Source organism: Syngnathus leptorhynchus, chromosome 11 (genome assembly GCF_054491065.1).
Source record: "Syngnathus leptorhynchus isolate UIUO chromosome 11, UIUO_Slep, whole genome shotgun sequence".
In the NCBI taxonomy this organism is placed as follows: Eukaryota; Metazoa; Chordata; class Actinopteri; order Syngnathiformes; family Syngnathidae; genus Syngnathus; species Syngnathus leptorhynchus.
This window is the reverse complement of record NC_141205.1, coordinates 2,464,642-2,481,262: the sequence shown is the minus strand read 5'-3', so window position 1 is coordinate 2,481,262 and position 16,621 is coordinate 2,464,642. Positions and strand designations below refer to the sequence as shown.

The following is a 16,621-nucleotide window of genomic DNA, read 5'->3' as shown; positions in this document are numbered from 1 at the left end:
GTGGGCGTACGTGGGAATACTGAGGACAGATTATGTCTGTTTCCTATTAACTGTGGATGAGTTTGGGTCGAGATGGTTTTCCTCATCGGACATGGACTCTTGCCACGGCTCCGAAGTAGCCCCTTTCAATGGCCTCGAGGAGCTTCTCATGGTGTCAGCAATATGGATGAAGAGCAAAACCACATTACAGAATAAATATTGCTATGAATATTCATTCTCGAGCAGTTAATGCTGCTTGGAGTTTTTATGAAATCTGATGTCAGTATTTGCTCAAATACATTTTTGCGTATTATGTTTTAAAAGCGCAACATAATCTTTAATGGTGCAGTCAGTTTGGAAAAACTCAAAGCCTTGTCCACGTTTATGGGAAACATCTCCGTCCTAAATGAGATGTCAGTGCTTTTTAATGTTTTGCCTGGGCCTGGCTAACCTCAAGCGCTGCTTTAAATGTGTCTCAGGTGAGAGATGTCCAGCGTGTGTTAAAGTCCTGGCTGAAGACCAGCACGCTGTCTTTAGGATTGTGGGAGAAATGAGGCCTGACCATGATCCTTAGGGAGCTTGCAAAATTGGTGTCTCCGCTATTGGATTAGAAAAGAGCTGGAACATTCCTCCTTGCTGTCGGAGCTGTATTTCATCGTATTGAGTACACTCCTCGCCTTGACTTTTATCCACACAGGATGCTTTAATTGGTGAAAACCGAGCCGCGGTCAGATGCTAACGTCATTACCTTCGAGTTTTGAGGTACATGCTAGCCTTGCCGTTTCTTCAGCTGAATGTCTCTTGCTTCAGATAGATGGTTTAGCATTAGCGGCTGTGGTTTCTGGCAAGCGGCGATCAAGTCTGAAGGTCATGCCTCAGGGGCGAGAACCCCCTGAACCCTTCCGGGCAGAATACGATGGAACGTGATCTTTTTCCAGCCCTTGTTTTCTGGCTTTATGCACTGATGGGCACCCTGATAATGTTCTGACTGCGGAGGGGAGGAGATGGCCTCTCATGCCTGGTCATTGTGGCCACTGCCATAGACTTGATGCCAAGATTTTCTCCATGCCTGCCCTCTTCACGCCCCTTCTGCCTCTGAGCTTTGTTCGCTCATCCTGTTCTCAGGAACCCTCTCTAGGTGTCCCCGATGGCATGTTGGCAACACAGGTCAGCGGCGTCTGTGGCGTATGAGCACATGCATATGGATGAATGAATAGTGGGAGGAAGGAGGGCCTCCTGTGTCGCCATTGTCATTGTTGTTGTTTGTGTCGACGCCTCACTCATCCCCGTGAATGGACCGCATGGTCTCAATAGACGAGGGGCGTTTGTGTAGGCTGAGACCATCATTAATTTACTTCATTCATGCCGCCTGGGAAGCGGAGGAGGAGTGGCCTACAACGCTGGCATTGGCCGAATCTAAAGCGGGGTACGCGCATATCAACAAACGGGATGAATTTTCGCGTTTTCCCGCCCTCACGATCTAGGCCTGCTCATGGGACAAATTGCGACAAGTTCTGCAAGCACAATGTAGTTACCAAACAAGCTGAAGGTTTTCCAAACTTTATTTTTTTCATTTCTTCTCCTACGTCTCAAAAACTCCAAATCTACTCTTTCATCATCTTTCTCTAGAAGCTCTCCAGAGACGTTTGTGTTTATTTTATTCAACGTTTATTGTTAAGTCTCTCGTTCCTACAGAGAGCCAAATACCCAACGCACCAGGACCGTCTCTATGCGTGTACCCCACTTTAGGCTCTCATTTATCACTTCCTTCCAAGAAAGCTTCAAACGTCATCAATAACGTTGTTGATGACATCGGCCTCCTCTGTAGCATGATAAACGACTGGCCCTTAGAGCTGACGGGACGACCCGACAAAACAAATGTTTGACATATCTGGATTTAATGTTGTTGATTCTGCTGAGAAATGCCGTAAAAAAAATGTCCTAAACGTAACTTGACAATGGTCCCTTTGTGGATGCGTAATCCCATTTAGCGAGCGTTACACGCTGGGAATTCATTCAGTGGTCGGGCTTTTGATTGTGCCAGCATCAGGATTGGTGCAGAGCATGAAATGTGGCTTTTCAACAGCGTATCTGGATTACACTGTCCTATTAAAGCATCTGTGCATGATTAATTAGTCACAAAGCTTTGAAATGCGTTCTGGGCAATTAGACTGTGAACCCAAGAGCAACTTTTGGGCATGTCAGTGCAGACATGTCAGTGCACTTAATTGTTTAACTTCCTTTAGAATATATTGTCAAGTGTAAAAAAGTCCAAACAAGTCAATCAATCCAGGATTTGAAAACAAAAAGGATCATTGTTAACTTTGTTTGGTTTGTTTTTATTGTGGAGCTCTGATGATAACATTTTGCAGTCTTGCTCATTTTTTTGCAGTCATGATGCAAATGAGTCACTCCAAGTTGACCACTTAAAAAATTGCCTGAGCTGAAAATGACAGACTGCAAATAAACCAACCACAAGTTGGGATAAGACATCATTACTTTTCACATCTGATTAGTTCAAAAACAAAATGAAAAAAAAATAAGATTGGATGGAAACAGAGAGTAGGATAGAAGAGACTTCTGCAAGATTATTCTGTTTGTCTTATCGGTGCAAAGCGTTTGGCTAAGCGCAGATTTATGAAAAGGTATGACGGCGCAAGATAAGAAGGTTTTAGCCTTCGTGTGTCTGTGCACTCTCTGGCCTCCTTCTTGACGGGCAAGTTGGATGGATGGAACTGTGAGCCAGATCATTCGGGGATGTTGCCTTTCTCACCAGCGATAAGACTCTTCCCTCTCACTTTATCTTCAATGAAAAGCAGCTAGTTCCAGCTAGTACTTTGTTTTGTCATACCTACGTGAGCATCTCCTCAGCTGAGAGGAAGGATGTTGCGTAACTAAAATGGATTGCTCAAGACACCACTTGAGTGGATCACCCTAATTTATGCAGTTGCAATCCCTTTCTAGTCATTCTTGCCCCTTATTAATTTGGACTTTTTTTTCCTCCCAGCTAAGGCCTTTTGCAAGTCCTTTCCTCCCCCAACTTACCCAATTCAGACTGACCCTTGTGGTCACGGGTGAAACAAAGACCAGGGGGTCACAGGGTAGGATGTTCCATCTGTCCGTCAAACGTGAAAGCCAGCAAATCAACAGGCGCTGGGGGGTTCGGGGAATGGGAGGGGTGAGAATGTCAGTCAGCCACCGGGAGTGAAAAAAGAGCCTGGATTACACAGACAGACAGTAATCTAAAGGTCTGTCAGTCAGGCTGACCTTGGCGCTTGCTCGGCTCTAATCGCCGGCCGGGATGAGAGCGCGAGGCCCTTCGATGAGCAGACAATTCCTATTAAAGACGTAATGGCTGCCAGCTCACTTCAACTTGAGTGACATTTTCTTTCTCGCAGTCAAAGCAAGCGGCAGAAATACAGACGCTCGTTTAGCCCCTGACAAGTTTGTTTTCAAGGTAATTGGAGCTTTGGTCTGGTTGGACTTCATCTAGTTCGACATTTTAAAAACCTGCTAGCCTGATGCTAATTTCAAAAAGTTTTAAACCGTTGTTTAAACGTGACATGCTTCTTTGGACCGTAATCAGTGGCTCTGCTACTTGTAGCCGCCAAGTACATTCCAATTGTTTCAAGATGGCATTCATCAACAGTGTGCGATTATGGCCTTACTTTATGCTTTACTACCTAATTCTTGATCATCCAAAAGTACCTCCCAACGAAAGGATAATGGCATTCCAATGGCGTCACCCTTCCCCCTGACCACAGCTCCCCACAATTCACCTCCCACTATTCCCACTATCGTCAGCTCCATCATCACCCGCTCTCCCGTTAAGAAATGATGGATGTCTTTGCCGCCCCCCACTTTGACGGATGGATTAAATGCGCCATAGCATGATGTTCTGTTTCTCCCATCGAATGCCCCAGCATGTTCACACTGGGGCCAACTGGAATAATTCAAATCTCTTTGGGGGTGGTTTTTTTTTTCACCAACCTGACTCTGTTTTAAAGGACTTCAGTTAAGCACTTTGAATTAAAAAACAGTCATAGTCAAAAAAGGGACTGTTAATGGCTTTTGCCTTCCTGTGTGGAGTTTGCATGTTCCCCCCGTGCCTGCATGGGTTTCCTCCCACATTCCAAAAACATGCATGGTACAGTTTGGTGTAAAGTCTCCTTAGATGTGGCTGAGTGTGACATTTTTGTGTGGATGAATGAATGCGTGATGTTCGTGAAAACAGCATAAAAATCATGCCGCTTTCTGATTGGCTGTCGTTACATTTCATTCCACAATCACAGATTGGCTCAGCACACAACATAAATGTTGAACACGTTAAACATTCACAATTGTTGGCCTCAACATTTTTGCGAGCAGATCAGGCGTGGGAATAAAAAATAAAATCACTCTCAACACAAACCACACCATCAGGATAATCATCAAATTTTAGAGATGTCCAACAATCGCACCGTTGCTGAGTTGTGATCAGAAGGGAGAGGAACTTTTTTTTTTTAAATGCACACATAGGGATTTGTGGTTGTAATTAGTGATCAGGTTTAACATTACAGTTGTTGGCCGTAGCCGTTTTTTGAACAGATCAGGGAAGGTAAAATAACACACTTGACACACATCAGACCACACTCAAAAAAAGGCATCACACCATGGGATCATCATCAGAATCATGTTTATACTCGTTGACTCTGATTCTGAGGGAAGAAAAATGCTAATACTTGGCCTGATTGTCGGTATGTGTATGTTTGACTCTAGTCCCATTCAGGGTACAGAAAATACACACACATGTAGAGCTGCTCTCACCAAGGCCTTAAACAGAAACCATAATATTGTTCCTGGGTTGCTCCGGGGGATTTAAGATCTGTGTGTTTTTCTTTGAGCAGACAGTCCTGAGTTGATCGGGAATTTATTTGTTCTGTCCGGGCTGGTGGTTGCTGATTTTACAGTAGGCCGGGTTGCATGCTGGGCCACGTTGTTTTGATTCTCTCGCAAATGTATTTTATTTGCAATGAAAATGGTTTGGAGAAAGTCAAATTCAATTTACCTGCATTTAGGTTCATTGTGGTAAGATTTGTGTCATGTACTAGCAACCTTACTTGTCTGACAAATGTGAAACTTTTGACTGTGAGATTGTTCACGACGCCCCCTTGGATGTTCTGCTTGTTTCTGTCTTTTGTTGCTGAGAATCCATAAATTGACACCCCCTCTCCTCCTCTCCAAAAATGAGCAGCTTCTCCCCCCCAGGCCTCCAACTGAGACGCTACTAAATGAGCTCCACAGAGAGCTGTCGGACAGACACCCAGCCACCATAATTGAGCGTTACACAGTTGTCATATAGCATTAGAATGTCTACCTGGTCGGTTGAAGATGGAGGGAGGCGTGGTGACCCCTGTTTTGTTTTTCCTCTACTGTGGGGTCAAGTGGGCGTGTGCAGCGTTAGACCCAGTGGTATTATGTTGACCGTGCAGTGGCAGATGGGCTTCTGCCAGGGGCCCATTAATGGCCAGCAACTTCACAGATGCCGCCAACCTACGCGCACTATTAGCTGGTCATTTGGGACTGAGGCTGGGCTTAGATGCACATTGAAGACCTCTCAGTGACCTTTGGGCTTGGCACCCAATGCAGGATTGAGTTTATTCAAGGATACAAGTTGAGCTATTCGCATTCATCAACAGCCACCAAGTGAATTCATTCAGCGTATTGGACTAGCCAGCTGCATTTTTTATAATGGATGGACAAATAAAGGCACTTTAGACGGTTCCATATATTTGTGTAAAATTTTCCGTGTTCCTGCTAAAAAAAAAAAAAAAGAACAGCGCTGCAAATTCTGTGCATGTCTTCCTGTCTTTTGTCTCCAGGTTAGCTAAGAATGCACCACATGGTGTGTGTAGACACAAGAGTTATTCATTGAACACTAAACTTCATCATAGCTGGGAAGTAAGCAGAAGTGAAAACATGCATCACTGTTAGTGCGGGAAATGAGCTCTACAGAGTATTTTGTAATTGTATCGTTCTTATGAATCACCACTTTCACGCTTTACATCACAAGGAGTAAAATATTGCTCATTACATCTGTAGGAAGTCAAATTTGGCCCCAGAAGAACATGAGGGAGTTTTTTTTTCTTCAAATTCTTTCAAACAAAAGTCATCGAAGTTTGCCTGGATTTGTCATTCTGGAACAAAAAAGGGTCTTCCCCAAACTCTTCCCACACGTTGATGTGGAATTAATATTCATGGGGGTGAACTAATGAGTCACGCAGACCCACTTGTTGATTTATTTGTAATTTTATTTACTTTTGTGTCTTTTGCCAGGTCGTGCCTGTTTGCTTTTTACAAAGATGTAACTCATGAGTCAGTTCATGTCAATGAAGCTCTTGGCGGCAATGATTTACACCACCAAGCTATGACACAACTATGTTTGATCAGAATAATCCACAAAAATGACAGATTAGTCATCATTCATTTCCTGAAAGGTTTTAAACACCGCAAGTGACGGGCGTAATGTAAATTCCCCCAGAATCAATCATCCGTTTAATACAAACCTTCATTTTTAAAATACGTAATTGGATGCTTTATTTAACCACTTGCCATTATTATAAATTCCCCTTTCAACATCTTGGTGCAAATGAAAATGTCAGAGAGGCATCATCACTGTGTATATCATGCTTGCACGTTCCCCCCCCCCCCCCCCCCCCTCCCACTCGTGGCATGCCGAGTGCTAAAAGAAAAGAGTAAAGGCACCGACGGCAAAAGGTGCGTTATCTCAACCCGCTGGTATGTAGACTGGCTGTAAATGATAAAATCAGGCAAGCCAAAGAGGAGAGGAAGCCCAAGGTAATAAATCAACGTGCAGAGAGAGGGGTCGAGTGAAAAGATTTTTTTATTATTATTATTTTGCAAAAAGGGTTGCCATAACATTTTTAAATGCTGGTATGCAAGCCTGGCAGAAATAATGCAAGTCCGAGGAATAAAAACAAAATGAATGTTGTTCAGATACCAGAAACAGATCTTTCTGTAAATAGAGGACAAAGTTAACGTCTTTGTTTGGCACACTCACATCTCCCCCAAAAAGGATTCACTGAATAAATTAAGGGGCGGCTCGGTGGAGCAGTGGGTAGCACGTCCGCCTCACAGTTAGGAGGGTGCGGGTTCGATTCCACCTCCGGCCCTCCCTGTGTGGAGTTTGCATGTTCTCCCCGTGTCCGCGTGGGTTTTCTCCGGGCACTCCGGTTTCCTCCCACATCCCAAAAACATGCTTGATAGGCCGATTGAGCACTCCAAATTGTCCCTAGGTGTGAGTGCGGGTGCGAACGGTTGTTTGTCTCTGTGTGCCCTGCGATTGGTTGGCAACCGGTTCAGGGTGTCCCCCGCCTACTGCCCGATGACGGCTGGGATAGCGGGACTAAGCGGTTCAGAAAATGGATGGATGGATGAATAAATTAAATGTTTTTACCAGGAAAACCTAGCGTCGGGTTTCTCGATTTAAAAATGCCAATTGGCCATAAATTTAATACAATCAAATTAGTTGCACACCGAATCAGGATAAGCATTTCAAAAACAGATCAATATATCATTAGCTATCCAGTTGTGTTCAAACTTAAGATAATGCAGCCCATAGATGAGATCATTAAAATGATGCAGGACCCCACCCCACCCACCTCCACATAAACAGATGAAAACAAAACCCTGTGTGGTGCTTGGTGCAGGTATTTAACATCGTTGACAATTTCTTGGAATTACCTTGACTGTTGTAAAAGTGCAGGGGGCTGGAAAGAGAACCTTGAGGAACCTCTCACCCCTCGCTGCTGTTCGTATATGTTTAAAAGTTTCTTTTCGGTGCTCGCTATGGCCCCTTTTGATGAATGGAAGTCCTTAAAGTTGACAGTGGGACTCCTCCAGACTCTAAACCATTTGTGAAAAATGACTGCGGGGAGTTTCGTGGATGGAAAGTGGGTCAGGGTGGCTGTTGTCCCCGGTGGACCTTGAATCAACAACACTCGGGTCTAATGGTCTCGCTAAATTTACCTCCTAATTGCCCCCCCCTCCATCTCATTTGCCGCCAGCTAGACGTGAACTTGATGGACAAAACGCTCCAAATGAATGAGAAATTGATTTATTGATAGCTTGGCTCTTCTTGGGACTAACTTCATCAAAGTTGGTGGAAGAGGGCATTCGGAGTAATCTATAAATACGAAATGAGAGTGTATTGTGCATGTGTGTGTGTGTGTGTGTGTGTGTGTGTGCGTGTGTGTGCGTGTGTGTGTGTGTGTGTGTGTGTGTGTGTGTGTGTGTGTGTGTGTGTGTGTGTGTGTGTGTTAGCACAGCTGACGAAGACGAAGAGCATTTGTCCTGAGTACAAGGTCAGGGGTTAGTTTGAGAGAGGAGGATTTTCACTCTTTTAAAGCAGCTCCCTTTCATTCTTCAGACCTTCTCAGTAATCCCCTTTAGCTTGACTGCTCATAACCACCACGCCGAGACAGCTACAAAACGCAGCTCTTTAAAAAAAAAAAAAAAAAAAAGGCAACCAACTTGAAGGCCACAAACACTCTATCGAAAAAAAATCCATAGTTTGTTTCTAAATTTGTTTCAAGTGTTTCTCCATCCGAGGTATCATCCTGTTTTCTCCTGACCCGGAGATAATCCAGATTATGTCCAAGTGTGTGACAGGCCGAGGATGATCTTTCACCTCGGAACCTTTGTAGACTCAAAGCTTTGAAAAGAAGCTATCCTTTGCATGTATTTTTTTTTTCAATAATGTCAAACTTTATTATGCTTTTGTGACATGATTTTTCAAAATAGTTTAATTTCACCCTCCCGAGACCTAACAAACCTCCCAAAAATTGTGCATTCTTTTTTTTCATTGAGTCCGCTTCATGATTTTTGATTCCTTACATATTTGCTGTAATACATAATGAAGACTATTTTTTGATCTGATAGCAAAACCCGGTGACCTCCCCTCCCCTCAACTCCGTCCGATCTTCCCTTGAGCTTTTAATTAACCTTTCCTGTCATCTGCAACGACGGCGATAGATTTGTTCTAATCTCTTCTCTCTATTTTTGCTCAGGAAGCCACCTCGGCTCCTTGAATCAATGTTTCTTCTGCTTTCCAGTCGTGCAGGCAGTCAGGCAGGCAGGTGTCTCAGATTTGATGTGGGGATCAGAGAACTCTATTTCTTTGTGCACACACACGCACACACTGTGCATCAGCGGTAGACGAGCGTGAAGAGCATCTGAGCGACAGCATCCGGACGCTCGGAGATAAGGTGTAATCTGCTTGCAATTATTTCTGCTTGACAGGCGCAGGTAAGCGGCAATCAGCTCCCGTGAGGCGTGTTCTGAGTCAATAGACCCGACCTCCAGCAGGGAGGCCAGCGAGTGATTATGAGTTCGACACAAAGCCCAGGCAGAACTCTCTGATAGCCAAAGTCAACTCTTTTAAAAAAAAAACATACATGAACCTCAGGCCTTGAATGCACAAAGCGCACATCCATCCGAGTCAATAATAATTATGATTAATAAATCTGTAATAAAACACATTTTGAAAAGATATATGTACGTACATATGGTTAGCAAAGTTATCTCACATTTTCCAGCTGAAAAAAACAACACATACGGTTCACTCGTCGGGGCCTTCCTTCATTTGTGCACGCACGGCTGCAGACAAGCCGTAGCACGGAGAAGCCACGCCTTGACATCAAGCAAAGGAGAATTCAAGCAACATGCCACAGATGCCTGGACAAGTGTGTCGGATTTTTGTCCCCCCCTCCTCCCCAAAGCCCCTTTCATCTTTCAGCAGAGACTTGATTTGGGAGGCTATTAGCGGCTTGACAAGAAGTACTCAGAATGTGGGGAAGTTTTTCTCAGCCACTAATATCTCTGAAAAACATGATTTGAACTAGCAATGAGAGTGAGCAAATCCAGCAGGTGAACACAAAAGGCATGAAACGGAAGACAAACATCAGCGGGGAGGGGGGGGGGGATGGTGCATTTGGCTTCAATTTGTCTGGTAATCATTTTCAAGTCCTCGCTCCCCGCTTTGGAAAAACTAATATGCAACAGATTCTGTGGTTTGCATAGACACACACTGTCGTTGTTGAATATACCAGTGGCTTTTGAATTGTGCTTTCTAACACGATATCAAAGCCATATTGTTTCCCAGGCGTTTTGTATACAAGCACTGATAGACATTTTTTTTGTGTTCCAACACGTCTCCACGACATGCAAAACGTGTCTCTTGGATACGACTGGTGCGGTTTTACCCATTGGTGTCTTTTTATAGTGTCATTGTATTCCACCTAAATGCACAATGAATCTTTCTGCGGGCTTTGTTATTGAGACGAGATTTCACCTAAGTGGTATTATTAAGTGTCCTGCATGGCATTTTATGCTTCATTTGCTTCCCGCAGACATTATTAGCATCTACACTACTGTGTATTGCGCTTTTATAGAGTCCGTGATTGCAAATGAAGACGGGTGGTAAAAGGAACATGTGGAAACACGCAAGACGTGTTGAGTCTTTTTTTTTTTTTTCCTTCACACCCCAGGCAGTCTTGCTTCTTTACTAAACATTAAGCTATCAGAAATATGCAGACCTCCTTGTCCTTTATTGCTTTTGGTATGATTTAATATCATACACACACGGCAAAACATCATTAACACAATTCGCCGGAGGGGCTTTGGGTCAGGAAAACCTGGAAAGAAGGGATATAAATTAAATGCAGTCCAAACAGCAATTATACTGTTTATATATTGTAGATTGCATTTGATGCTGAAATCCGGAGCGACTTATTCGGAAAAAGGATGTCATTGTTTAAATGAAGATCATTTAGCGCGTTCGTTTCTAATGCTTTCACCTTTTAGTCGTCGGGTCAGTTATTAACACAGGTAATTTAACTTGGACGTAGACCAAAACTAACCCATCCAAGACCACCTTGAAGAAAATTGTGAGAAAACCACCCAGCCGGAACCTCAGTTACCAAACAGATGTTGGTAAAGCACCCACACGTTCAACGTCAGCTGAGCTAGTTACCCGTAAACCTCTTGAGACGGGATCGTATTTATCAGCGGTCCGTTCCCATTCGCGCCCCTGCTGGGTGCAGATGTGATCGGTGTGAGGTGTCATGGCAAGTGACAGATTGATTCTCTTTTAGTCAGCATCCAGTCACATATATCGTTTTACCTCCTGCAAGAACCCCCACCAGCAGCTGAGAAGCCTGCAGGCCTTCTGGCACTCAATTTACTATTTGAACATGTCCTTTAGCAAATGGAAACAACCAGTCCCAAGTAAAGCAAGCAGATGTTCTGGCATCTCTCGGTCAAGGAAAGTGGATTTTTATCTTGTGGATCTTATTCCTCGTGAGCGAGCCAGGGAACAGCAGGGGTGTTTGTGTGCTCCCAGTGAAGAGCAGGTCTGATGGTTTTCTCTGGAAAATCAATTTAATGAATGAATGAATGGGAGCGAGAGATTGGGAGGTACTGGGCGGACACCGGGTTATCTTCTTTCCACCACGCAATTATTCCCGGCAAGTCTCCCACCTGCCGAGGGGGTCCGGATGTTGCAACGTTCCATGTGATATGATTAGAGACGTTAGGGAGTGAGCAGGTCTGGAGAACTTACTTACGACCGGTCATTCTGTGACGGAGCTGAAACGAGACGGAGGAAAGCCAGGATCTCGAGTCCTATCTGGATTTTGTAATGTTAACTCTTCCTGTCACTGTTCACCAAGGGCAGATTGAATTACGGTTGTATTCCTGATGACTTGTGTGAGAGGCAGGGTAGTGGCTATACCCTGGTCAATAGTCACCAGTCATTATACACAACCAACCATTCCAATTTACACCTATGGACAATCTGGAGTCTTCAACAAACCTTACGATATATTCTTAGAATGAGAGGAAAATGCTAACACAAAATCCTTTGCCCAAAGTCAGCTGGGACAAGGTCCAGCTCCATGTGACGGATAGACGGGTCAATATCTGACTCCTTCAACTGCACTGAGCATGAATACGCAGTTATTTATATTTACCCAAAGAGACGCATGTCGTCGCTTAGCTGTTTTAAAATAAGAACCGTATTGTATAAAATAACTTTAGGGCGTCTGAGGGTTCTGTGCCTCATTACTACTGTGTATGCCCATGTGGCAACATTTTATGTGTCTTGTGCACGCGGGTGGTTCCCAATGGTAAAGATAACCTTACGGCCCATCCAAATGAGAGGATAAATCCAGGATTTGGCGCCACAACGGAGCAGCCTGCACAGCATCCCATATGACCGCGACTGTGATTTGTGTTTCCCAATTTTACGCTATGTTTTTCCACCACCACAGCCTCCAACAAAAGCATTTCTTTTCCCTCTCGTTCTTTCTCCGACAGAGTTAAAGTCCACCGGCACTGCTCACCACTTCTCCTTCTTGCTGAACTCCAGCGACTATCGAATTCTTCGCATGGACGAGGACCACGACCGCATGTATGTGGGCAGCAAAGATTACATCCTGTCTCTGGATCTGCACGACATAAACAAGGAACCACTCATTGTAAGGATTCGTAGATTGAAAGAACTCCAGAGACGGTTTGGCTAAAGTTCTGTGTTTGAATCTGATGATCTTTTTTTTTTTTTTAAAGATCCACTGGCCTGTCGCCCTTCAGAGGAAGTCAGAATGTGTCTCATCTGGAAAAGACACCAATGTGAGTGTTACAAATGCACAAAGGGAAAAATCATCTTGTTCTGCTGCTGCCCTAAATCAATCTTAAAATACTGCACACTAAAAGTTAATTACTCAGAATAATCTTTTAGGGACATCTGATAATCGGACCTTTCAACATTGTCAAATTTGGTGCAAATGCAAACGATTGAAATCTCCACTGTTGAATCGTGATTCGCCGGGGCTTCGCCGGGTCACCGATTGGCGACTGCTACTGCGCTGAGGTCATCGGTAATGTGAGGGTAGGGGGTCTTCTTCCAAAATTCCATTTGGCTGTCACACTCTCATGCAGGATAGCGACAGCGTTGATTGCTGATTGTGAACAGCTGCTCTCAATGGCGCTCGAGGGAGCAGTTCCTCGTCTCCACATATCACATATGTATGTATCTTGAGGGCTCAAGGCCCGGGCGGGGTGAAGACCCTCTTGAAATCTCGGTTTATTATTCTTCCAATGAATGAATCGTCTTTTGGTGGGGGCTCAACATGTCAAGACCGCCTGTATCCGGCCAAAAGCTATTTTGGGGTCCCGAACCCAAAGTCACTCATTAATGCTAATTTCAAAAGGAGTCGTTTTGGCGTATAGCCGCTCCGACTAGGGAATTCAACTAAATGTGGCCCAATCAGAATTTTGAAATGTGGCAATTCGACCCACAAGGGTTTTCTTTTTGTAAATATTTTCTTCCATGTACGTTTGTTATTGCTACACACATGCTGGATGTGGAGTCGTGATTTCAAATCAGTTCAGTTCCAATTTTCACTTTAAAACCTGGAAACTCCCCATTGTTACATGTTAGCTATTTCTCAGTCAAATCTTATCCGATCAGGCTAGAATTTATTTTTGCTTCCTCGGTTATGGAATGTTTTCTGGATAAAATCTAGCTAGAAGGCACCTCCGCACTGCACAGGAAGTCAATTTATTATCTTGTAATCATTTCACTTTTCACGCTCCAACCAACAGGCAAACAGAAAACAAAAAGAGTGTTAGCCTTTTGAAGCTTCCAGACTTCTCTGATGTGTTAATATGATCCACACATGCCTTCATCTCCGGTATAGGGTGGAAGCTAATCATTGAAATACATACGAAAAGCAGATCCCTTTGCTTTTGAGGTACACCCACGCATTTCATCGGAAGGAGCAAAGTGGAGGGGAGTGATGAGGTAGAGAGAGCAGCCTGCTGTTTATCCAACTGGAATGTTCATTTGTGCATGTTCGCTGACCCGTTGCCTCTCTCTCTCGCTCTCTCCGTGTGCCTACGGCTACTTGGTATCGGCCTCCCATCGCTTCCAGTATGTGTGAGCAGGTTTGAAATTTCATCAGAAAAAAAATAATAAAAAAAGAAAGAGCGTCGGCTGGCGCGAGATGAGTCTTAACTGCAATCTTCACCTGCTCTTTAGGGGCCAGACAGATGATGACAATTCAGAAGCAATTGACAGTGGATGTCAGTGCAGGCGGGGGGTCAAAGGCAATCAGGCCCGCTGTGTTCTTGGTGGGGGGGGGGGCACAACTAGACACACACATTACCACACACTAGCACACACTCCCCAGGAAATCCCACGCATCTGTTGTGGTGCAAAGAGCGGCCAAAAATGCTTCTCCAATGTCAGGCATATTAGCGTTAAGCTATTAATATAGGCAATCAAAAACACAAAAGAGGGGGCATCAATTATTTTCATTTATTGCTATTCAAGGCCACTTAACATTGGGACTTTAATCAGCACATTTTAAATTGCAAATATTCCCATGGTCGAGTGCATGGGGAAACAGCTGGCTTAGCAAAGTGAGTGAAGAACCTGCCAGCAGCACCTCTTTATTTGCTTGTGGAAGTCTTGTGGTGGCCATCGTTACCATTGAGGTCATCCGCATGCGGAACAAGCCACATTACTCATGTTTTCGAGTGCCAGTACTCAAATATTTGGTGCCAAAGAAATTTTCAGGACAATAAAATTGGGTTTCCCCACAGTCCCGACCCTGACACTCCTTTCACGCTGCGCAGTTCTGCTCTTTAGATTTTCTCTGACAGTGTCGAGTGATCTAGGCTCCGGCCCGGGGCCGAGCATGGAACAGAGCTGCCAAACAAGCCAGCAGCGGAAATGATGGATGGCTTACAAGGTTGGCAGAGAGCTTATTAACCACCAGTGGGGCATTGCGTATTACGCAGATATTTCCCTTTTCTTTCTGCTTGTGATTTTTTCGTTATCAAAAAAAAAAAACTGGAATAAATAAATAAATAAATAAATAAATAAATAAATAAATAACCTGGGGCAGGGTGCAGGATTGGTGCCTTGGTGAAATGGTGGTCATGTGATGCCCCTAAAATGAGGTCAGACCTTGGTTTTAAGGTGACGGTAGTGTTCACACAGGAGTTAATGACATTTACAGAAGCAATCTCAAACTGTTATTAAATCATTAAAAAAAAAAAATCTGAACACAATAATGTAAACAATGAATTCACTTGTATTTGTTTCATCTGAAGAGATCCTAACAAAAGTGCTCACAATTGTGTTCTCCCGAAGGGCGAATGCGGCAACTTCATCCGTCTGATCGAACCGTGGAACCGCACTCACCTATACGTGTGTGGAACAGGAGCGTACAACCCCATCTGCACTTACGTGGACCGCGGACGCAAGTCGCAGGTAACCGCAAACTCCTTGTGCCACTCCACCTTAAACTTTCTCCTCGTGTCTGTCAACGGAGCTCAGGTTCCACTGTCCTTTTGTTCCATCGTTTTCTGCATGGTTGCATGGCTGTGCTTCCATCATAGACACATTTCCAAACAACACAGTTGATGGCATTGTGAAAAGTGCTACCTTTTTAGTTTATTGGTTGACACCAAGTGATATTCAGAAGAAATCTGAAGGGGGGGCACATTATGGAATATTGATTGCTGTGACGGGACATGTCTCCCCATCCACCTGTTTATACAGAGCAGGCTCTGTAGGTCTGTCTTTCTGTCTGGCTAAAAGCCTCTGAAAAGCCATCACAACCGAAGGAGCCTCTCATCCATCATCGCCCTCGTAACTCCGCCCACTTTGCAGCCACGATGACCGACGGCGAGCGGGACGCAGCTGCCGGCCTTGCGCTTGCCTGTTTAGGCTCACCCTTCAAATGGGGCGGGGGGTCACGTTTCATTCTAAAGATCAGTCGGCCTGCTTTCATTCAGTAAGCCCTTACCGGAGACAGATTATGCTTTTATCACGGTATAAAACAGTTCCCAAGTGTCTTAATAATCAGTCTGGCCCATTTTGGTTGAAATACGCTAAGGGTGAAGAATTACAATATGCTTAGGATCCACTTGCTGTTACAACGATTCTGCTCTGTCTTCTGCATGAGGTTTGCATGACATGCACTTTTACATTTCAATACTTTTTTTTTTTTCATTAAACCCTTCCTCGTTCCCAATTTTTGTTGGTCTTTTCTCCACTCTTCTGTTTGTGTCATTATCGTCCAGCGGACAAATCCGTCTTTGTTCACGCGTCAGTAACGAGATGGCCAAATGTGCCATGTCTGTCTTTTAGGGCTCCTACTACCTCCAGGCCCCCAAATCTGGAGGGAGAACCAATCGGGCAGCAGACCAGAGTGCCACGTCAGAGCTTTTGGAGGCCAAGGTGGGCTTTGAGAAGGGGGCTCTTTAAAGAAACCAAATTAAAAGTCTGGTGCCCACCTGGAGAGCTCACTTTCGGAGTAGCGATGACATGGTTTCAAGTCAAATAAACAGCCTCCTCCTCCATGACATACCGTAGTTACCTCGGGGGTGAAAATGAGAAAATCAAATGACAGAGGTTGCAGGAAGTGGACCAAAAAGGTGCAGTAACCAGAAAATGGAGTGTCAAATCAAGATCTAATATTAATGTCATTATTTTATAGTATTACAGCCATACTTTTTTCTCACAGTCCAGAAACAAAATACAAAAAATCCTCAATAAAATTGTCATTTTATT

The 16,621-nt window shown here is 44.2% G+C and overlaps 1 protein-coding gene across 2 annotated transcripts in view; it reads left to right on the top strand.

The window, feature by feature from the left end:
- The window catches only part of sema3fa (sema domain, immunoglobulin domain (Ig), short basic domain, secreted, (semaphorin) 3Fa), a 40,923-nt gene that overhangs the window by 12,312 nt on the left and 11,990 nt on the right, over positions 1-16,621 (top strand). The window contains exons 3-6 of one of the 2 annotated variants that reach the window (XM_085923695.1): positions 12,355-12,515; positions 12,604-12,666; positions 15,197-15,316; positions 16,199-16,288. In XM_085923695.1, the coding sequence (XP_085779821.1) occupies positions 12,355-12,515; positions 12,604-12,666; positions 15,197-15,316; positions 16,199-16,288 (434 nt within the window). Of the gene's footprint in view, positions 1-12,354; positions 12,516-12,603; positions 12,667-14,136; positions 14,793-15,196; positions 15,317-16,198; positions 16,289-16,621 lie in introns of those variants that run through there. The other variant, XM_085923696.1, reaches the window with a different exon arrangement.